This window comes from Cricetulus griseus, chromosome X, assembly GCF_003668045.3.
Source record: "Cricetulus griseus strain 17A/GY chromosome X, alternate assembly CriGri-PICRH-1.0, whole genome shotgun sequence".
In the NCBI taxonomy this organism is placed as follows: domain Eukaryota; kingdom Metazoa; phylum Chordata; class Mammalia; order Rodentia; family Cricetidae; genus Cricetulus; species Cricetulus griseus.
Window position 1 is genome coordinate 64,541,599 of NC_048604.1, and position 23,497 is coordinate 64,565,095.

Sequence of the window (23,497 nt, forward strand, 5' to 3'; positions counted from 1 at the left end):
AGTTAGAGGCCAGCCTGGTCTATACAGCGAGTTCCAGGATAGGCTCCAAATCTATAGAGAAACCCTGTCTGGAAAAACAAAAAAAAAATCTAAATAGGGGCTGCTTTTCCAGGACCCTGATTGGATCCCCCAGCACCTACATGGCACCTCACAAACATTCCTCCAACAACCTCTTCTAACCTCCACAGGCACTGCACACATGGGCACAGATGTACATAATAAAGTCAAAAAATTGAAAGAGCTTTGTAAATAGAAAATCTCAGAAAAGTCTCAAAGTACTTATAAGATACAATGAAAAATTGATAAGTGATGCTGTCAATTATAGCCTAAAGTACTAAATGCATGGATTGTTATTTAGTTCTTTCAGGTTCTGTGCACTTGCAATAAAAGTATTGACGCAAAGGTAGTGTGTGTGGCAAGGGGGATCAGTTAGCTACACTTCTAGTGCACAGTAATGTTGACTTGCTACACCTGAGCCTCCCCACCAAGACCGAACTAAAATTCCTGCTCCTCAAACCAGGGTCTGATGCTGTAGGGTCTCACTTTGTAGCCTTGGTTGGTATGGAACTGAGTATGTACTAGGATCAAAAACATGTGCATTGGCTCAGAGGTTAAGAGCACCGACTGCTCTTCCAGAGGTCCTGAGTTCAATTCCCAGCAACCACATGGTGGCTCACAACCATCCCTTATGATATCTGGTGCCCTCTTCTGGTGTGCAGATATACATGGAAGCAGAATATTGTATACATACTAAGTAAAATCTTACAAAAACAAACATGTGTGCATCATCATGCCCAGAAAGAAGAAATTTTAATTGTAAAGAAAATTAAAATGCCAAAAAATACAGCACACTACATGCTTATATAAATGGCACTTATAGGGGTGGTGGTGGTGCACGCCTTTAATCCCAGCACTCGGGAGGCAGAGGCAGGCCGATCTCTGTGAGTTCGAGACCAGCCTGGTCTACAAAGAGCTAGTTCCAGGACAGTCTCCAAAGCCAGAGAAACCCTGTCTTGAAAACACAAAAATAAAAATAAAAATAAATGGCACTTATAATGTAAACCTTAGAGCTTGAGACAGGATCTCCGGTAAACAAAACTGGCCTCACTATGTAGCCAAGGATGATCTTGAACTTCTGTCCTGTCTTCGCTACCTATGTGATGGAATTACAAGCAAACACTATGCAGACTCCTCATAATGTAAATTTCTGATCTAATTTATAGCAATGGCAAAACAATAGAGAATGAAGAAGGGTATGTGGAACAGATGCTGTTGGTGTCATTGTTCAAGCTATGAAATTAATAGACATATTTGAAAAGCTCAGTACTTGGAGTCATGAAATAGGAATTACACTTGGGAATGTGAATCAAGAATGGGAAAAACGAGCTGGGGCTTGTTTTGGTTGATTCGGTTTATAAGCCTTGTCATTGAAAATTACACTACCTAGCTGGACTGTGGTAGCGCATGCCTTTAATCCCAGCACTTGGAAGGCAGAGGCTAATGAATCTGTGAGTTCGACGCCAGCCTGATCTACAGAGCTAGTTCCAATACAGCTAGAGCTGTTATGCAGAGAATCCCTGTCTCGAAAGCCCCCCCCCTGAAAAAGTTATGGTATCTAACTACAAAACATTTGTAATAAAGCATGAGTAGGCGTTCACTAAGGAATAGTCAGTCATTCATTTAATCCCACCTCCCCACTACTACAGCCCCAATCTTTCCACTCAAAATCTAGATAGATACTTGATCCCATCAAGATTCTATTCTCACTGGGCAGTGGTTGCGCATGCCTTTAATCCCAGCGCAAGGGAAGCAGAGTGAGTTCAAGGCCAGCCTGGTATACAAAGTTACACAGAGAAACCATGCCTCAAAAAAAAAAAAAAGATGGATTCTATTCTCACCCTTCCTAACAAAGTATGACAGGAAATCTCCAGTTTCAGTGGACATCTTTATTAATAGAGCATCAACTTCTCCAAACCTACAGCTGGAATTTCATCATATTTCCATGCTGCGTCATGAACAGTGACAAAGCTAACCAGAGGCTACTCAAAGAGAACTAAGCTTTTATAGCTCACTTTCTTTTACAGGCAGAATATAAATAGATGCACTCTAGAATGCACTTAGCCACTAAGGGATTAAAATGGGATCTTGAAGAATGTAGACAAATCCCGATGCAGTAAAGACGAGCCTCAGATGCTGTGCAACTGTTTAAGGGTTCCTGGTGCTGCATCTCCGCCACTAGCTGACACCAAATGGAGATGTGGAAAACACACTAAGTTGATTTAGAGGCTGGCTGTGCACAGGAACCAAAAGGCAGGAAAATACTAAACATTGCTGAGAGCATCCACCCCAGGAAGGACTTTACCTGTTTTTGAGAGAGCACACACACAGACAGCATTACTGTAAGACCCACTAAGCTACATCTGCCCCTTTTTGTCTTACTAATAAAATGTCAACTCTGTTGGGTTATAGGGCAGGAGTTCTAAAACTCCCGCATTCTGGATCCCAGGTCAATTAAAACATGTTCCTACTTACCCCTCCCGCAAAGTGGGCTGCAGGTGCTTTGTTTATGCTGTCTAGCTAGTGACAGAATTGGCCAAAGTTCTCCACTCTGTTCCCCACCCTGCCTTTAATAAACCAAAACAGAGAATAACCTCACCTTCCAGGAGCTCTAGACTGGCACCACCCCCAGTGCTGACATGGCTGACTTTATCCTCTGTATTCCATTTGGCACAGCAAGTGGCAGTGTCTCCACCACCTGTTGAATGAAGACCAGAGAACAAATGTTGGCACCAAAACTTCCCTACCAAAAATTTCCCTAATGAACTCCCAACTCCACCTTAAGAGGATCCCCTAAGAATGATACCTCCATGAACTCTCAGATTTCCCGAGAGCCTAGAGACCCTGAAAATAGCACCCTACCCCAACCCCCTTTAGTTTCCCTGAATAGAGCTCTGCCACATTGTACTAGTTTAGTATAACGCTCCTTACCTATGATAGTGATGCAACCCCTAGAAGTGGCTTTTACCACCTCATCCATGAGGGACTTGGTTCCCCTTGCAAAAGCTTCCCATTCAAAAACCCCAACAGGTCCATTCCAAACAATCTGCTTAGCTCGAGCCACAGCCTCAGCATATTTCTTGCTGCTCTCAGTACCACAGTCCAAGCCCTGGAGGATAGAAACAAAAGATGACCTGTTAAAGGAAACTTTACAAAATATCACCTCCACCAAGACCATAATGCTAGGCTGACTGAACATCAAGAGTTTCTACTGGAATCAAAATGTACCCTTTAGCCTGTGTGTGTATATGCCCCTTGACAAAAACATTCTATTTTATGGGTCCAGTAAGGGAAAACTTCATGCTGCTGAATGGCCGTCAAGATCTAGATCGGGGCTTCTCAATCCAGGTCAAGTCGGCCTGTCAAATGAGTGTGTTACACTGGCTGGAGATATTTTTGGTTGTGACAAGCTGGGGTGAGTACAACTGACACCTTGCAGCTAGTGATATTTACATATGCCTTGCTGCTGCTACAACTATTTGAGATGTCAATAGGGACTGAGAAACACTGAACCACAGTTATATTCAAACCTCCCATATCATAATCTCCATGAAGCTTTGCTCAAAAACCACATTGAATCCCACTCCTAGAGTTTCTGATGTAGGTCTAAAATAGGACTCAAGAATTTGCCTCCTGCTGGGGAAAAGTGGCACACACCTTTAACCTCAGCACTCAGAAGGGAGAGGCAGGCGGTGAGACTGAGACCATCCTGGTCTACAAGAGCTAGTCTCCAAAGCCACAGAAAAACCCTGCCTTGAAAAACCAAAAAAAGGCCTCCTTTTTGTTTTTATTTGTTGTGAGAAAAGATCTCACTTCACTATGTATCCTTGACAGAGCTGGAATTTACTATGTAGACCAGGCCAGCCTGAAACGCTCTACCCTTCCGTCCCTCATTTAAGGTGCCACCATGCCCAGTCTGTATGATTTATTTTTAGTTTCATGCATATGTATATATGCCACATGTATAAGGGCCCAGAGGCCAGAAAGGACATTGGATCCCCTAGAACTGGAATTACATGTGGTTGTGAACCACCCAATATGAGTATTAGGAAGTTCTCATAATCACTAAGCTATCTCTTCATACCCCAAATTTGCCTTTTTAAAACACCCCAATATGAACACACAATGTAACAGCAAAATGTCTAATGAACAATAATTTAAATAGGCAAACCAGCACATAAACGTGCTATGATTTTATACGGTTATAAAACTAATGTGAAGGACAGACATAGTGGCACACTATTAATACTAGGTACTTGGTAAGCAGAGGCAGTGTTAGTTCAAGGCCCACTTAGGCTATACACAAAAAGATACCACAGTGAAGATGAGAAATTTAAAGAAGGAATGAAACTACGGTGAACTATAAATTTCTCATATATTGTTTATACTTAAGTCCACTTTCATTATCCTACTGTTATGAGAAGTTATTTTTGTTTTAATTTATTTATTATGATTATTGTCATTATGGAGAGCATGCACATGCCATGTAGAAGTCAGAGGACATCTTTTGGAACTTCAGTTTAGGTTCCAGAAATATAGCTCATCCCGCTTGTATAGCAAGCTACTGAGCCATCTCACTGACCTGAAAGTTTGCTTGCAATGGCTTGTAGTTAGTCCTGTTAACCCAGAGCGGTCAAGTCGTGGAAGAGCATAGTGCTATCTCCAGTACATAGTGTTAAATGGACATTGAAGGATATTCAAAACGTGGATTTGCCCTATTACATTACAGCAACATTCTGAAGATCTTCTTTTACCCAATGGAACTGCCCTCAAGTGCCCACTGCAACATTTCCTGTCCTCTGAGTCCCATGGAAATTATTAATATAAAATGTTGTTTGGTGGAGGGGCCTCAGCTCAGTGGCAGAGCATTTCTAAACATCCATGAGACATTTAGCTGTATCTCCACTTCCACATCTGCTATACGAATGAATGCTACCAAGTTTGTGATCACTTTATATAAGTGATCACAAACAAACAACTGACTCACCATCCAGCCAGCAGGTATACCAGAGGCCACAGTAGCTTGGCCAGTCTTGGCATTCTCATCAAATTTGTCAGCAGTGACAAAGTCAACAGGCAAGGTAATCTTCACACCATTTTTCTCGGCTTTGGCCATGAGATCTTTGACAATCTTGGCCCCTTCTTCATCATACAGAGAAGTTCCAATCTACACAGAGCAAAGGAGATGAATATCAGCCATTAAATTAAGAACATGGCTGACTCAAAAGAGACAGGAGCGTAGCATACTATAAATACAAGAACAAAAGACAAGCAACTTCACAGATGACATGAAAATGATTTTAGGATTCACATTAAATTCACATAAACTGCTATCGCTACAAAGTCATTTCACAGCCACTTGCCACTGGTTTCCTACCTCCATGTTGTTGAGCACCTTAAGGAAGGTGAAAGCCATTCCACCACCAATGATCATCTCATTGACTTTGTCCAGCATATTATTGATCAGCTGGATCTTGTCTGCAACTTTAGCTCTAGAAGGGAAAGCAAGAATCATTACCACAAGCACATAATTCGTAAGTATATTGCTAAAACTCAGAGACACAGCAGGAGACAAGGAAATGCCCCAAAGTGACCAAACTTGGCCATGTTTCTCCAACTCTCCATGCTTTGAAGAAAGCACCAAAACAAGAAGGGCTTAAAAAGGATAAGTATGAAAGCACTTGTCTTCCATGTCTAAAACCCTGGGTTTGATGCCCAGCACCATAAAAGCTGAAAAACAAATCTCCCTTATCTATACGACCACATCCCCATCCAAAATTCAAAGCCCAGATTGCCAGATTAGTAACTGTGATGATTTGAATGGAAATGGTCTGCATAGATTCATATTTGTATGCTTAGTCCCCATTTGAACTGTCTGGAAAGGATGAGGAGGTGTGGCCTTATTAGAGGAGGTGTCACTGGGAATGGGATTTAAGGTTTCCAAAACCCAAGCCAGGGCCAAAGTCTCTCTGCTTACTCCCTATAGGTCCAGAAAAATCAGTCTATCTTTATAGTTTATGCTGACCTTGGCTTCAAGATCTTGCAACAGATGCCATGCAGTTAAAGAAAGACTGTTGTATTTCAGTCTTATTCTAAAACCTGAACCCCAAACGCAGGTGGCATTCACTCCCATATTCCAGATCTTCAGAAAAACTAAGAACCAACCCCAGACCACTCAAATGCTAATCTGAAGAGAAGCCAAAGTCCAGAGTCTGATGCTTTTAACTCTGTAAACAAAATGTTCATTCAATGTTTCTTTTTGCAAGAAGAAAACACAAAAACCTACATCCATCTCTGGGTTATTTTTAGGACCCTGAAACAGTGCTCATGAAGCCTAGAGAACAACTATGCCACGAGAAATTGACACCCAGTTCCAGAGTCAATTTTCATCAGGAAATGCTTAGTGTGCTTCGTCATGTGGAAGGGGAAAAACACAGGGTCATGCTCTTCTAACCAGGAGGCTGCTGCCTCAACAGCTATGCCAAGTGAAAGGCAGCTTTCTCATCCAAGCAGCCCAGTTCCTTGTTCCTACTTTACCATGTGCAATGTATCCACTCAACCCTTACCCCTGAATGTTTTTTGGCTAAACTATTACATTACTATTATCGACACACTGCCTTTCCCCATAAGAAACATAAAATGGGTGTGTGATCTAGAGAATTAAGTCTAAATGATGCTTTAAACACAAAAGAAAGTTCATAGTTATCCCCTGCCAGGCTGTAAGATAAAAACTTTGAAATTGTTTTAAGAAGCACCTTGGCAGGGTGTGTGGCACAAGGATGTAATCCTAGCACTCAGGAAATTGAAGCTTGAAGCTCAGGGCTCAAGATCATCCTGGACTATTGAGACCTTATCTTAAAGGGGGGAAAAGAGCCTCCAGGATTGATGACCACCTCACTGGGTCTCTTTGCATTTTTCCCTGAGGAACCATTTTCTGCCCTTCTCTACATTCTTGTAGAGTCCCACGAAGCTGACTCGCATGCCTTCTGTTTCCCAGATAAATTGGACCAATAAGTGGTGCATACAGCAGGTGTCCTAGCAGGAAATAAGAAAAAGTACAAGTATCTTTCCCTGGCTCCTCAAATGACCAGCCCTATATCCCCTGACTAAAGACTACAATTCTAATCAGACAGCCTCATCTTCAGGGGCTGATGACTATTACTAACCACAGATTATTATTGCAGGACCCTCCCTAAACCCCACCATCATCTTTGTGAACAGACACTTTATTAAATTCTCCTCAGTCACCCAATGTGATTGTGCTATCTGACCATAAACTACCCTAGCTGTGGACAACTACCAAGTGACCACTACTTAAAGCAATGTTCTTCATACCCTCCCAAGATAGCCAGGAAGGGGCGTTCAGGACTCTCCAAAGCTTTGGCAAAGTAGTTCAGCTCCTTCTTCATCAAAAATCCACCAGCCTTCTGTGGCAGATTCACACCCACCATGGAGCTAGGAGGGGAAAGAAAAGAAAATGTATTCCAAATCCAGTCAAATCGACAATTTTTCCCAGACCCAGAAGCCAGCTCCTTACCACTAAAATGCTTTTATCACTTGGGTTACTAAGAGACCATGTTTTCAACCCTAAACTGCAATAAAGCCATTTATATCTGAGATGCATTATGATCAAGAGTAAAAAACATTAAGCAATGGACTGGGGTAGAATTTAGGGTACACACTAAGGTTGGGGTATAAGCTAGGTCCTCTGCATATACTAATGTAAATGGTTATGGTTGTGTAGCTGGATGTTTTTGTAGTTCTCCTAACAGTGGGAGTGGGGTTGTCTGACTCTTTTGCCTGCTATTGGGACCCTTTTCCTCCTACCAAGTTGCCTCCTCCAGACTTGCCTAGTCTATTGTAATTTGTTATGCCTTGTCTGGTTGCTATCCCTGGGACACCTGCCCATTTTGGGGAATGGAAACAGAGGGGCGGATCTGGGGGAGAGGGCAAGTGGGAGGGAGAAGACTGTAGGTGGGATTTAATATGAGAAGAATCTTTAAAAAATAAAAAATAAGGGCTGGAGAGATGGCTCAGGGGTTAAGAGCACTGACTGTTCTTCCAGAGGTTCTGAGTTCAATTCCCAGCAACCACATGGTGGCTCACAACCATCTGCAATGTGATCTGGTGCCCTCTTCTGGCACCCACTGTATACATGATAAATAAATAAATATATCTTTAAAAATTAAGATACCCAATAGGCTCAGCAGTAAAGATCACTTGCTGACCTTGCAGTGGACCTGGGTTCATTCCCAGCACCCACAGGGCAGCTGAAGACCCTCTGTAACTCCAGCCCTATGTGAATCAGTTGCCCTCTTGTGGACTCTGAGCATACTTGAATGCACATGGTACAGATAAACATGTAGTCAAAACACTCCTACACATTTAAAAAGGGTTTTAAAAAAAGAAGATAATGAGTTAACAAAGATAGACTCACAGTATAATCAGCAGTTGAGAATAGATATTTCAGTATAAGGTTCTCAAAGGAAAAAAATCTATAGTTAGGAAAACTTCCTCCAGAAGCTCCACAAAATCCTTACCACTCCCAACTGTTTTGTCTCTATTTCCACTTTGAATTAAGATATTTAACAAGGGCCAGATAGCTTCAAGTTAAAAGGATACATATCTTGGCCTGTGGGCATGTTTGTGAGGCACTGTTTTGCTTGTTAATTGATGCAGCAGGGCCCAATCCATGATGGGTGGCAACAGCCCTATGTTGGTGGTCCTGGACTATATAGAAAATTGGCTGGCCGGGCAGCGGTGATGGCACATGCCTTTAAGGCCTAGCACATTTGGGAGGCAGAGGCAGGCGGATCTCTGTGAGTTCAAGACCAGCCTGGTCTACAAGAGCTAGTTCCAGGACAGCCTCCAAAGCCAAAGAAACCTTGTCTCAAAAAACCAAAAACAAAACAAAAAAAAAATTGGCTAATACTGGTGGCATGGTAGTCCATTTTTTTAATCCCAACATTCAGGATGCAGAGGCAAGGGTATCTGAGTTCAAGCTGACCTAGTCTACATGGTGAGTTCCAAGCTAATCAGGGCTGTCTCCAACAAAGTTAGTGATCCATAAGCCAGTGAATAAATCAATAAGCTGAGCTTGAGTTCCTTCCCTGACTTTTCAATGATAGACTGTGTCCTAGAAGGACAAGCCACACAAACTCTTTCTTCCCATAAGTTGCTTGATCTTTTGACTTTTTTAAATCGCAATAGATAGAAAACAGTATGGCAATCTCTAAAAACACAGAATTTGAGCTGCTCAAGCTTCCAAAATAACTGTATTCTGCCTAGTACTGACAAGGCTCTCGGTACCTGTGGGCTCGGTGTGCAGTTCCAAAAGCATCATTGACATAGACATCCCCAAGTTTGGATAGTGAGGCTCTGAAAGCATCGATTTTGGCTGGCTCAGCTTTAATCTGCAGAGGAAAATTGAAAGCATAGGAAATATTGCTGGCTCGAAAAATAACTCCAAAAGCATTTCAGGCCACCATGAATTCTCTCAAACATCTTTAAGACCCTGAGTTAGTAGGAAGGTTACTACTAGTAGCAAGGTCTATTCTTTCTTCCAAATATTCCAAGCCCCTTGGTTATTTCTTGTCTCCATTACCTCCCCCTGAAAATCTTATACACATTCACACACGCATACACACACAAATACACATATGCACAGACAAACACACAAAATACATATGATAAAACTTCAAACAAAAGAATGTTTGAGGGAATAAGATAAATTCAAGCTTCTCATGAAAAAGATGCCATAGAAATTAATAATCAGAACATTTCTCATTTTTGATTTGCCCATGGGTACAAGGTAATGTCAATCTAAAATAACAATGTAAAAAAAAAAAAAAAGCTGGGCGTTGGTGGCGCACGCCTTTAATCCCAGCACTCGGGAGGCAGAGGCAGGCGGATCTCTGTGAGTTCGAGGCCAGCCTGGTCTCCAGAGTGAGTGCCAGGATAGGCTCCAAAGCTACACAGAGAAACCCTGTCTCGAAAAACCAAAAAAAGTTAACTCAACTTTGCCCTCACTTTGTGCCCAGTTTAAACTTATGTCTAGATTCCTGTAATTGTGTATTCTAAGCCATTAGACTGAATATGAATAGCAAGTGAATCAACTAAGAGTGAAGTCAGATCCTAGCATACATAGTAGGTTCATTGATTCCTGAATAAAACATTCTGCATCAACTTTCCAGTTGCCTCCCGCCATTCCTAAGCACTAAAGTTTTTGCATCTTGTATTTCAGTTTAAAAGGGCACAGAATTTTAGGTTAGCATTTGAGGAGTAGTAGAGCAAGACCATGCCAAAGCAGGGTAGGGCCAGCTCAGGACCTGTGCTGCTAAGAAAAGAAACTGCTTGTAAGCAGGCACTCCAAATGACCTTAAGAAATGTCATAAGTCAAAAGGGGACTGATATATACCCTCAGAGCATTTTGTTCTTTCGTCTTTAAATTCCCAAAGTGTGGAAAGTACTAGGAAGTGCCCTTGGCTAATCCAAGGGCAAATCCAAAATCATGCCCCAAGAGGCAGTTTTAACATTTAATAATTGAATTGTCTGATCAACTCTAGTGACCAGTCTTGTGGATTGTCTACAGCCTTTATATGACAAAGGCATGTGAGTAGATCCAACAGACTGCATACAATTGCAACTGACCACATGACCCAAAGGCTCCAACATTTACTATCTTGTTCTTTGTAGGAAAAAAAACTTGCATATCTAACGGACTAAACCATAAAGCCTAGTAACAGTACCATTAACTTCAGCAAAATGACTGCCTTTCTGAAACCCAAGCTTCTAAGATCTCTTTCCTTGGAAAATGAGGATGACACCTGTACCTACTTAGAGTCTCATATGAAAACACTACCTTTTAGAAGAAAATGCCTTGAGTCAAGTGAGAAGACAAGCCCAGCACTTGGAAGGTGGCAAGATGGGGAGTTCAGTTCAAGGTCATCGTAGGCTACATCAAGTTCAAAACCATCCTAAGCTATACACAGTACATGAGCTACATGAGACCTAGTCTCAAACCACTCCTGCCCTACCCAAGAAATAAATGCCTTAAGTCCTCTCACCATGACCGTTACACTCACCGAATACTCTAGTTAGCCAGGAACATTTATGTATATTTCAAAAAATGAATAGGAAGAAAGTTTGTGCAGTGCTGGTCACATCCACTCCTTCACTGGTAGTGGTTATGTGTGTACTCTGCGACAATTGATGATTCGTCATGTTGTTTGTGCTTTTAAACAATTGTTTTGTTTCTGCAGTGCTGAAGACTATACCCAGGACATTGTACACTACTATGAGCTACATACATGGGCCCAAAATGAGCTTCCACTATTCTTCAATCATGGCCTCTTACAAATTCAGGCTCTAAGGCCCAATATCAAAACCACAGGTCCTACCTTGTTGCCAGAAGCATCTTTTCCCTTCCCTTCTTCCTCTACATGAAAGCGGAGGTTCTCCAGCAGGATGACAGTGCCAGCTGCTGGGTTGGCACAGGCATTCTCTACTTCTGGGCCCACACAGTCCTTCAAGAACAGAACATCCCTGGGGGAGGGAGGAGCAAGAAATGAAGACTAGAGCAGGCTGAAAGCTGAGAACCAGTGACAGCATGCCCGACTACCTCACCTCCCAGAGCTCACCAGCAGAGCCCTGTACTCACTTGCCCAGCAGAGATTTGAGTTCTGCAGCAACTGGCTCTAAGGAGTACTTGTCAGGCATGGGAACACCATCAGGCCGGCCCAAGTGGCTCATAAGGACAACTGACTTGGCTCCATTGTCCAAGCAGAATTTGATGCTTGGGACAGCAGCCTTGATCCTATAACCAAGAGAAAACAGAAGGCAGAACAATGTTCTTCCTAAGAATTAGTGGGAACTATTTCAACTAGTGACTTCAAATATATAGCACACTTTCTTCTCCAAGGTTCCTCAAGTCTAAGGGTTGCAGAATTCAGGCTTGTGGTCAGAAGACACACGATACAAACCTGGAAATAGTCTCATCATGGACCTGTTCCTCATGTAGAAAAGAACTTAGCAAGCTTGAAGCTGCAAGCTACAACAGGAGCTGCCTGGGAGGTTAGCCCTTGGCTTTTAGGGGATGGGTGATGTATCTCACTTGGGAATGTACTTCCCTGGCATGCAAAGCCCTGGGACAATCAGCAGGACAAACTGTACATGGTGGTGCACACCTGTGATCTCAGCACTTGGGAAGTAGAAGAGGATGAGAAGTTCAAGACCATCCTCAGTAACCTAGCAGATGAGGCCAGCCTGGAATACATGAGACCATATCTATAAACAAACAACCTTGGCTTTTAATGTGTCCCCTGAGTTCTCTAACAGCTGTTCGCTGTTTCCATACTCTGTCTAAGGCAGGTAGTGCATGACCAATACCTGCTCCCTGAAATGTGAGGAGTTGCTAGGTAGAGGTTACCTTTGTGACCAGAGCCACTAGGTACTGATGCAAAGCAAATGAAATTAGCATACAAAAGATAACTGTACACCCGTTTATTATAGCATTGTTCACAATGGCTAAGATGAAGACTTCACCTTATTGTCCATTAGCAGATGGAGGAAAAAAATGAGGTATCATTCAGTCACAAAATATAAAATCTACATACACATAAAATAAATAAACCTTAAAAATTTAATTTGGGGCTGGTGCAATGGAGCACTAGCTACTCCCCTCCAGAGTTCAATTCCCAGCAACCATAGTCTTAACTGTTGAGCCATCTCTCCAACTCTGTGCTTAGTGTTTTTTTTAAAGATTTTATTTATTATGTATACAACATTCTGCCTCCATGTATATCTGCATACCAGAAGAGGGCACCGGATCTCATAACGGATGGTTGTGAGCCACCATGTGGTTGCTGGGAATTGAACTCAGGACCTCTGGAAGAACAGTGCATGCTCTTAACCTCTGAGCCATCTCTCCAGCCCCCCTCACTTGTTTTTTTGATAGTTTTTAGATAGCCAAAATGGCCTAAAACTGGCTTTGTGGCTCAGGCTATGTTCAACTTAATTATGACCCTCCTACATCCAGGCTTCCAAGCACTGAGATTACTGGAATGCACTACCATGTCAAACTAGAACTTTTTTAGTTTGGTTTTGAGACAAGGTCTCTCTAGACCTGGCTGTCCCAGAACTCACTCTGTAGATCAGGCTGCTTTCAATCTCCGAGATCTGTCTGCCTCTGCTTCCCAAGTGCTGGGATTAAAGTCATGTGCCACCACACCCAGTGTAGGGTGATTTCTTTATATTTTCTCATAAACCTAGACTAATTAAATTCCCACTGTCAAGAAAGCAGGTTAATAAAGAACCAAAGTCATACAGCTTTCGTTGCTGTACTTCCACAGTATGAAAAGAAATTTGTATCCCATATCCTCACATGTCTTAAACCCAAGCCAGGTTTAGTAATCTTACCTTTGGTTATTTGTTATCTGATTGTTCTTCATAGGAACATTGAAGTCCACCCTAGAAAAGAAAAAAGGCTTTTAGTATCAGAGCCATGATCCACTTCTTGGTCCCTCAAACGTTTGAACCATCTCACCTTTAAAATAAGAGGCATTAAAAGATAGAGGGTTGGCAAGATGTCCCGGGGTACAGGCACTTGTTGCCAAGCTTTTATCCAGAAGACCCATGGGGTGGGAGAAAACCACTCTTGCAAGTTGTCCTCTGAACTCCTCTGAACACCTATGCCTTGGCACATTTGTTATGTATGTTTGTGCACGTGTTCACACGTGCATGCAAGCAATAAACTCATTTTAAAAATATTAAATGAAGACAGTACACAGTCCCTGGCAAGAGATGATCAAAGTGACTGGGACAGGCCAATCAATGAGTCTGTGGAATGGGTTCATATTCCACTTCTTGACTTGCTTACACAAATATGCTCATTTCACAGTAATTTGAGTATATGGTTTGTATCTTTTTAGATATGTAGCTAATAGTTTTTAAAGAAATTTCAGCTGGGTGGTGGTGGTACACACCATTAACCCCAGCACTTTGGATGCAGAGACAGGCAGGATCTTACTGAGTTCAAGGCCAGCCTGGTCTACAAAGTGACTTCCTGGGCAGCCAGGGCTGTTACACAGAGAAAACCTGTCTTGAAAAACCAAAACCAAAAGGAGGGAGAGAGAGAGAGAGATAGAGAGAGAGAGAGAGAGAGAGAGAGAGAGAGAGAGAGAGAGAGAGAGTTCAAACTGTAGGAAGAGACCTGGGAAGCTAAAGACAATTCCACCTAAATTGATTTCTCTATTTAGCCTAGTGATATCTGTCTTCGGGTGTGAAAAGAAATTGAAATATAAAACACATCAAGAAAATTTTGTAACTTTTGGAAAATGTCTGGCACAGTAATAGGAAAAAAACCTAGACTCCAGTATCCAGTTTACACAATGCCCTTCAGCATAAATAAGTCACTTTCAAAGAACCTGAGGGAAAAAAAATGAGTGAAATGTACCTAAGCCTACTGACAAACAGGCAAGTGATCAGAAAGCTAACACTACATTGACCCTTTCTCTTTTGACCTAGCAGACTACTGCCTTAGTCTATTTTGTGGTGGCACTGAAGGTTAAACCCAGGGCCTGGCCATGACAAATGTTCTACTGCTCACATAGATCCCCAGCCTGTTTCACCACTGGAACCAATTCTTTTGAACTCGTTCCTGTATGGTGACTAATTTAATGTCTAAATTTTGTCTTCCATGATTTTTTTGTGACACTCACTACGTAGTCTAGCTTCCTTTCATCTCCTGAATGCTGAGATTAAGCTGGGAACAGCCTTGCCTACACATCCCACTTGTTCTTATATAATATACACCCACTTCCCAGGGATACTCTCAAGCTTTGCCTTATGGACAAATTCAGGTATCACTACATATACCACAATGGCTAAAATTAAAAATGACAACCACCAAACGTGGGGTGGCAGTCTATGCCCCCAAGAAGCCAGGTTCAGCCACCCTTCCCTGATAAGCCAATTAGAACAGCCACATTAATAGCCAAAAGAAAAATCATGGAAAAAAGACATTGATTTTATGTCACCACCAAAAGAGACAAAGCAATCCAGTGCTAACTCTCCAAATCCATCTTCAAGAACCTGAAATTCAAACACAGGGTCAGGGTTGCACACATGATTGAGCGGCTCCTCACATCTAAGCATTCTGAAGGTCAAGGTGTGGCCCTGTCTACCAATGACCCATCTTTGTCTTTGTGAGGTTGTAACTGCTGGAAAATAACCCAGGATTTTCTTCTCCTAGCATGAGATTCCTGGGGAAGTTCCAATTTCTTATAGTCTACTCTTTTAATCTTCTGGTAGCTAAAATGCCTCCCTAGTATATATTCATTTCTGCCAGTCAGTTTTCCTACCACCAAATACTGGTTAGGGTGCATAAAAACTGACCACTTGTGCATTCCTAACAGGAATGTAAAATGCTACAGCACCTTTGGAAAAAGCTAGCTCTCAGTGGCAGAATGCTTGCAATCCCAAGAGAAGGTATAGCATGTGGCTATTACTAAGCCAGGAACAAAAAAAATCTCTTAGCTTTATTTGCAAAAGCCGGAAATTGGCAACAACCTGGATAGACTCCAATGGATTGATGAATGCTTCAACTATGATACACCCATATAATGGGAAAAGTACCCAGCAATTCAAATATACTATTGGTACATGGACAGCTATTAAATGAATGGTAAGTGAAAGAGTGCATCTCCAAAAGTTACACACTGTATGAATATGTATATATTGGTCTTGAAATAACAAAGTTTTAAAGTAGAGCTAAAGTCAGTAATCATCAGAGATTAAAAATGGGGGGTATGATTATTATCAAGTAACACAAGTCTTGGTGGTGATCAAACAGTCCTAATCTTGATTGACGTAGTGGCTATACAGATCTGCCTGTGATAACATGCTAGAGAACTATACACCCCTTACATCAATGTCAAATTCCTCCTTCTAACACTGCACTACAATTATGTGGTATGCAGCCACTGGGAAAACCTGAGTTTCTCTACAATTTTTGCAATCTTCTAGAAATTTTTAATTATTGCAAATTAAGAAAAAACCCATTAAGTTAAAATACCATGTCTTGCCAGATAGCATCTCTAATCCCAACACTTGGGAAGCAAGAGACCAAGCAGCTGGGGAGTTCCAGGCTACAGAACTAGTTCCAGAACAGCCAGGACTACACAGAAACCCTGTCTCAAAAGCAAAAAGAAACAAACAAAAAAACAAAAACCACAAAAGTCTTTATTGGAAGCTCAGGATTCCAGGCCAGGCCCTGTTCTTTTTGTTTGTTTGTTTGTTTGTTTGTTTTGTTTTGTTTTTCAAGACAAGGTTTCTTTGTGGCTTTGGAGGCTGTCCTGGAACTAGCGCTTGTAGACCAGGCTGGTCTCGAACTCACAGAGATCCACCTGCCTCTGCTGGCATTAAAGGCCTGCACCACCATCACCACCACCGCCGCCGCCGCCGCCGCCGCCGCCGCCCTGCTCCAGGCCCAGTTCTACTAAAAACTCTCAGAGGAACCATGCCCATCTGCTGCTTCATGGTCTGATTGCTAAATTATGTGTGATTCCACCAGGACTATTGCTTCACAGGTCACAAAACCTGTGAGGAAAAAATTAATTAAATTTTTAAAAAATTTTTAAAAACCAGGAAGGTACAAGGAAAAGAGAAGTACTTTACCAGCAAGCAAAGGATGACTAGTATTCTGAACGAAAAGAAAGGAAATGACATGACAAAAATCAGCAGGAAATTTACTCAAATGGCCGTGTAAAATCTAGACTTGGAGGGAAGGAGAAAAAAAAAAAAGCTGGGGTGGAACTTATTGGGGTTTCTGGCTATTTTAAAGTTGCTCCAAAAGGATCTGGGATGTGACTCGGTGGGAAAGTGCTCAAAAACAAAATACCTAGTGTTTGATTGCCCGGCACATCGAAAACTAATAGTTACCCCCAACAAATCCATTTCCCTTGCCAATTCCAACCAAGGGACTAGACAAATCAGAAGACAAGAGTACCCTTTTACAGGACAGAAAGGAGGCAAGTGAAACAGCCACTGCTCCAGAAGCCATTTCTGAAGTACTGCCAGCAACTACCACAAAAAGCACTGAAACAAAAAGGTATTGAGCTCACCCAGGCATGACTGCCTGGACTCCTCTAAAATGTAAGCCTACAACGCAACTCCCTATTGAAGATGCAATAATAATCAGGAAACAAAGCAGCTTTGCCAGTGTGTCCTTAAAAATAAGTACAATGTATCCACACAAAAGAGATTGAAACCCCTCAGACAAAAGTCTATTTCAACCTGTCCCTGGACCATCAAGTCCACGTGTTTAGAAAATCCGATTGGTAGCTAAAGATTCCCAAACTCCAGTCCTGGCTCTGCCACAAACCTTCAACTAACCAACTATTTTAAGGCTCAAGGGTAACCTGTTAAATGAAACTCGATTTGGTGCAAAGAAAAATTGTTTCCTCCATTCTGAACCCCCAACCAGAGTTAATTCCTTAAGACAGTTTCCTGTAGAAGAGGCATAAAGCCCCAAACTGCAGTGGGAGGAAGGAGAGACCAACACAATGTCCCACTGTTTTCAGCAGCTGCATGCATCTGGGAACGACCAGCCTCAAGCCACTGGAGATAGAAGTAAATAAATATTTTAAACCTGTTAAGCTAGTTGCAGGACAACATCTACCTTGTTGTTTCACAGGGTCAATCCCATTCCCTTGGAGCACCATGAAGAGCTAGAAACTGCCCTTTATTTAATCCTAGGGTGGCTGGGATAGACTCCATCCGGATTACAAAGGTCTATCCCATTTGGGGTAACATGAGTGCTTTGCATGAACACTTGCTACCTGAACCGCAAGAAAAGGCCACCGGCCAAGTAACATTGGCTACGATGAAATACGTGGCTGTACTGTTCTCTAACTCCTAGCTGCAAAGCTGGAGAGCCTCTGCTCCCTTACACGTGTTAGTATCTAAAAGATGCCCTCATTCAAACTGGCCCAAATTGTGAAAGGGACCAGGATTACGTCATTCACACACCGCCAATCAATCAACCACTTCCAAAAAAGGTCAAGCCAGAGGAGCAGTCACTATCGCCCTTCAAAATTACCACCCTTGGGTCCTATAGTTACACCAACAGCCAGGCCCATTAGTTATGTATCTAACCATCATCCTTCACTCACAGCACACACTATAAATTATGAAATGCAGAAAGGTACAAGTTCCATACACGCTAGTAATTGCTAGGTAAGGAAGAAGGCAACTTGGTAAGTGACGAGGGACCCACGTGTGCCGAGTAAGGAGTTAAGAGTGCCATGTGCATGGGAGTCTTCCTCACTTCTAACATCCTGTTTCTCTAGTCACCTCTGAGGGTGAGGTTAGAGGCCTCAACTCCGGGTGGCCACACCCTGTATGTGTCACAATCCTGATGCAAACCCCAAGGCCAGGAGTCCAACGGCAAGGTAGGGCAGCAGAGGCCTGTTACATAAGCTGTACAGAGCTTCAACCAGTGGGCCTCACCCTCCAACCTACAATTCCTTTGGAGAGAGACCTCCACTCCTGAGCATTTTGCGCATCATCCTCTAGGAAAGAAACCCTTTTGTACCGGGACCAAACAAACGTGGGCGGTTTCGTATTTGCCACGGATGGTCCAAAGACTGTAGGGGGAAGGGAAATTAGCTAAATGACCTTCAAGGTCCCTCAACTGGGGCCTAGAGATTTGCAGGATAAGCAGTAGGTCCCATCTCGTTACAGGAGACGAAACTGGATTTCAGAAAAGGGGAAAGGATTGAGTCCTGAGAATCTGAACCCTTTCTCGGTGGGAATCCACTCCCTAAAGGACACTATTGGTCGCTTTCTATGCTGGATGAAAAGCAGTTAGGAAACAGCAAACCCGGGCAGTCTCCGCCCTAACGGGGTGAGGGGGACAGCCCTGATCTGCAAACCCAGGACCCCCCAGACCCAGCTGAAAACCAGACGCAACTTAGTGTGCACGGAAAGGCGTGCTTGCCAGGGCCAGAGAGGCTGTGCTAGAGCCCGGAGGGCGTGAGAGCAGCAGTACAGGATTACCTCATCACGACCCGCTTCCCCTTCACGTCCAGCTTGTCCAAAGTCAGCTTGTTAGAAAGCGACATTTTGGCAACACGGTAGGATCAAGAGGCTCAGATGTGAGGAAGAGGAGATCGCTGCGACCGTCGTGCGCTTTTGAAGCGTGCAGAACGCCGGGTTGCGGGAGGACCAGAGGGCGCCCGCCCCGCCCCTAGCTCCACCCCTGAGCCGGCCCTAGGACCCGCCCCTTCCCTGCCGTGGCTCCCTGAGAGCGAAGCAGAAAAGCTGCTATTGGCCATAGCCCAGAAAGCTGGTCCGCTTCCATTGCTCCCAGGCGCTGTCCATCTACAAGGGGCTGGTGGGACGTGCTACTTCCATTTGTCACGTCCAGCACGACGCCAGCAGCAGGGAACCTTCCTGACGAGGGGAGGAGTAGGTTTCACTGAGGAGCCCGAAAGAAGGGAGCTGGTTGGCGCCTCGGTGTGGACGAGGAATGTGTGCGAGGCCAGAGGCCACTTGTGCAGCCAAAGTGCCCAGCGCGGCTGCTCAGCAGCGCATGCTCCAGATGCCTTGGGAAGAGCACCGCCCCCACCCGGTGGAATCCCCAGGGGCCTTTTCAAAATCTTTGCAAATGCCATCTCCTTTTGGAATCTTCCACTTTCTCAGCTCTCAAATGGAATTCTACCTAAGGCCTTACTTACTCAAAAGAGGAGCAGGTCCTCCTCCCCCTTTATAATAAAAAGTACAATGTAATTGCGGTGGCTATATTATTCATTGTAATGGCGAATACGTTCAGCATGTGTCATGTTAACTAACAATGCTCATAAAACGCCTAAGTACGTTCTGTTATTAAAGATGAAGTAACTGATTGACAAAGGTTTAGTGTCTTGCCTAAGATTGCAGAGCTTCTAAGTGATTATTGCAATCCTGGGCCACTGGGATTTAGACTCCTTTGTGAGTGTAGCTTAGTGAGTGGTAAAGTGCATGCGGGGGCCCTAGATCCAATCTGCACTGGAGAAAACTTTCAATCTCTACTGACACTTATTTGGGCTAAGGATGCTTCTCAGTGATAAATCGCTTGCCTACAGTCTGAGACAGGACAGCTGCTTAGGAAATTGAATGGCACATTAGAAATGTAAGCCCTTCCCCCTCATTCTCCAGGTGCTTGTTTCCACCTCTCCCACTAGCTGACATCCAGGAATAACTAACAGTCTCTGAAAATTACTATATTATTTGAAGTAACTCAGACAATACCATGTGTTTTCTCTCATATGCAGATTTTTTACAAAAGCATATATATGGAGAGGGTAGATACAGGTCCACAAAGGGGAAAATAGATTTTAAGAGAACAGAGGGAGAAAAAAAAATAGGGTAACAGAAGACACACGTGATATTGAAGAGACAAAGAACTACAGGCAACTGAGGAATGCTGAGCACTCCCAATTGGTTATTCAATACCAAGTGGTCTGAAATTGTATACAGTCGTACACATACAAGTAACTTTATACAGACTGAGATGGTTGTGATTACATATTTAGGTACACACACACAAAGAAGCCATGAATTTGAAAGAGGAGCTGCACTTTTACCTGCTAAGCCATCTCGGGTCTGAAATAACAGTGAGAAACAGAAAGTCTAAGATGAGAAGCCTGTGATAACAGGAAAATAAAGAATCTACAATTATATGTGTGAGGCAAGGTAACTATGGACCAGATCCCTTGGATGTTATAACAATGTTAAAGACACAGTTTTCATCTTTGCAGAGACCATTCATTACAGTCAGTTACCTCACCAGTAGCTATTGCCCACCTTCACTGCTTGCAGAAATCCGATTTAATAGAGCACTGAGCTAGTGACCAGTACTCAGCAAAAATAGGCTTATGTCCTAGCACCAAGGGATAAATTACTGTTGACCTAAGTCTCAGTCTGGTAATCCCATGCCCCACATGCCCTGTTGTTTCACATTGGTAAGGAATGGGCCCAATTTAGGCCAATGAGATAAAAGAGAAGTCTGCTGTTCTGAGAAACAACAGAGAACAATGAAAAAAGCCAAACCTGTACATATGTTGACTCGTTGCTAATTAATAGAATGTTGGGAAGTAACTATGAATGACTTCTACACTAGGCCATAAAACCCAGCGCTTGAGAGGCAGAGACAGGCAGATCTCCAAATTTGAGGCTAGCCTGGTCTCCAGAGCAAGTTCCAGAACTTGCCAGTTCTGGATACACAGAGAAATCCTGTCTCGAAAAGCCAAAAACAAACCAACCAACCAAATATCTGGTTTTTGAAATTGCAAGGACAGGAAGAGGGTTGGGAAACTACATGTTTAAATACATAAGAGACATTTCAAAGAAGTATGGTTCATGTTTCCTGCTACTAGCCTAATTCAAACAAGCCAACCATAAACATTGATATCCACATACATATGTTTATGGAATGACCTGAAATTTTTTTAATTTTTTTTTTTTTTGGTTTTTCGAGACAGGGTTTCTCTGTGGCTTTGGAGGCTGTCCTGGAACTAGCTCTTGTAGACAAGGCTGGTCTCGAACTCACAGAGATCCACCTGCCTCTACCTCCCGAGTGCTGGGATTAAAGGCATGCGCCATCAACGCCCAGCTGAATTTTTTTTTAATTTTGACTGGATGTTTGATGGCCTTTGATTCAAAAATTTAGGTGTGGCTGGGTGGTGGCGCACACCTTTAATCCCAGCATTCAGGAGGTAGAGGCAGGCGGATCTCTGTGACTTCAAGGCCAGCCTGGTCTACAGAGCGAGTGCCAGAATAGGCTCCAAAGCTACACAGAGAAACCCACCCTGTCTCAAAAAACCAAAAACAAAATAGGTATGACAACTATATAGTTGTATAATAGTTTTAATATAAATATTTGAGAATTTCATATAGTGTGTTTTGATCATATTCACACCTTACTCCTCACAAATCCATCCCCACTTCTCCACAATTTTAATTTTTTTAAAGGATCTTTGTCTTAGACATAAACTGAAATGAGTTTGCTTTCTTTTGTTGGTGGTACGAGGATCAAAGGCAGGGTCTTCAACATGCCAGGCAAGTGTTCTATCACTCACCTACATCTCCAACCATACAGGCCAGCCGCCTTACTTCCTTGCTTTTAGGATCATATACCACCAGACTCACTTCATTGACATTTTGTTGTTGCTGTTAATGATTTTTTTGAGACTCAGTATGCAGGGTAGGCTGACCTTGAACTCATGGCCATCCTCTTCAGCCTTCCATGCCCTGAGTTTACAGGTTTGAGATGTCACACTTCACTGTTTGTTAACATTTTGGTACTGGGATTAAAGGTGTGCACTGTGTGCTCAGTGCACTGTTATTAGAAAACACATGATGGGGGCCGGAGAGATGGCTCAGCTGTTAAGAGAACTGACTGTTCTTCCAAAGGAATTGGCTTCAATTCCCAGCACCCACATGGTAGCTCACAACTGTCTGTTCCTCCAGTTCCAGGGGATCTGACACCTTCATACACCAATGCATATAAAATATAAAGATAAAAATATCTTTATAAAAATGTAAAAAATAAAACACATCATGTTTGTTGCTGTGTTACTAGTAATATTAACTTTGATCATTTGTCAAGGGCAGTCCCTGAAACTATTATTTTTTGAGACATAGTTTCTCTGTATTGTTTTTGAGGCTGTCTGTAGACCAGGCTGGCCTTGAACTCACAGAGATCCGCCTGCCTTTGCCTCCCGAATGCTGGGATTAAAGGTGTGCACCACCCATACCTGGCTCCATAATTTCAAAGTCTTGCTATGTAACTCTGATTGGCTTAGTACTCACTATGCAGAGCATGCGTGCTGGCCTTAAACATGCAGCAATCTGCCTTCCTCAGTTTCCCAAGTACAAGGATTGCAGATGTGTTCCACCATGCCCAGCTGCCACCCTTATTCTCTTTTACCTTACCATAATCAGTAAATAATTTCAGAAGGATGCAGTGAGTTTGTGTAAATATCCTGTCCCTTCCTTGTCTCATTGTTCTGACTATTGAAGGTGTTACATGAACTCTCTCTCTGTGTGTGTGTAAGTGTGTGTGTGTGTGTGTGTGTGTGTGTGTGTGTGTGTGTGTGTGTGTGTGTTTGTGTATTAAAACTGTTCACGAACTAAAATATTAAGTAGGGAGGACAAGGCTTTGCAAGATAGTATTGCATGACTCAAAACATATCTCCCAACTGGATTCAGTCCATGGGCCATGAGGTTGTAACCTTTGCTCTTTATTACCCATATTAAAATACAGTGTCTCAAAATAATCTATGGTGCTGAACATCAAGAGAGTGGGTGCCTTTGCAGAGGAGAAGTGGATATTAACTGACCAGTCATTTAAGAACTTCCTGGATGCCAGTAATTTCCTATTATTGTGGGTGGTCTACTG

The 23,497-nt window shown here is 42.9% G+C and overlaps 1 protein-coding gene across 1 annotated transcript; it reads right to left on the reverse strand.

Moving 5' to 3' along the window:
* Window positions 1–1,933: 1,933 nt before the first annotated feature.
* On the reverse strand, window positions 1,934–19,225 carry Pgk1 (phosphoglycerate kinase 1). The gene is given in 11 exon segments (NM_001246725.1): window positions 1,934–2,362; window positions 2,657–2,755; window positions 2,989–3,166; window positions 5,045–5,224; window positions 5,435–5,549; window positions 7,393–7,512; window positions 9,367–9,470; window positions 11,457–11,601; window positions 11,717–11,872; window positions 13,474–13,524; window positions 19,114–19,225. Coding segments are annotated over 11 exon segments (1,254 nt in total). The 5' UTR covers window positions 19,179–19,225; the 3' UTR covers window positions 1,934–2,321.
* Between the last annotated feature and the right edge of the window lie 4,272 nt (window positions 19,226–23,497).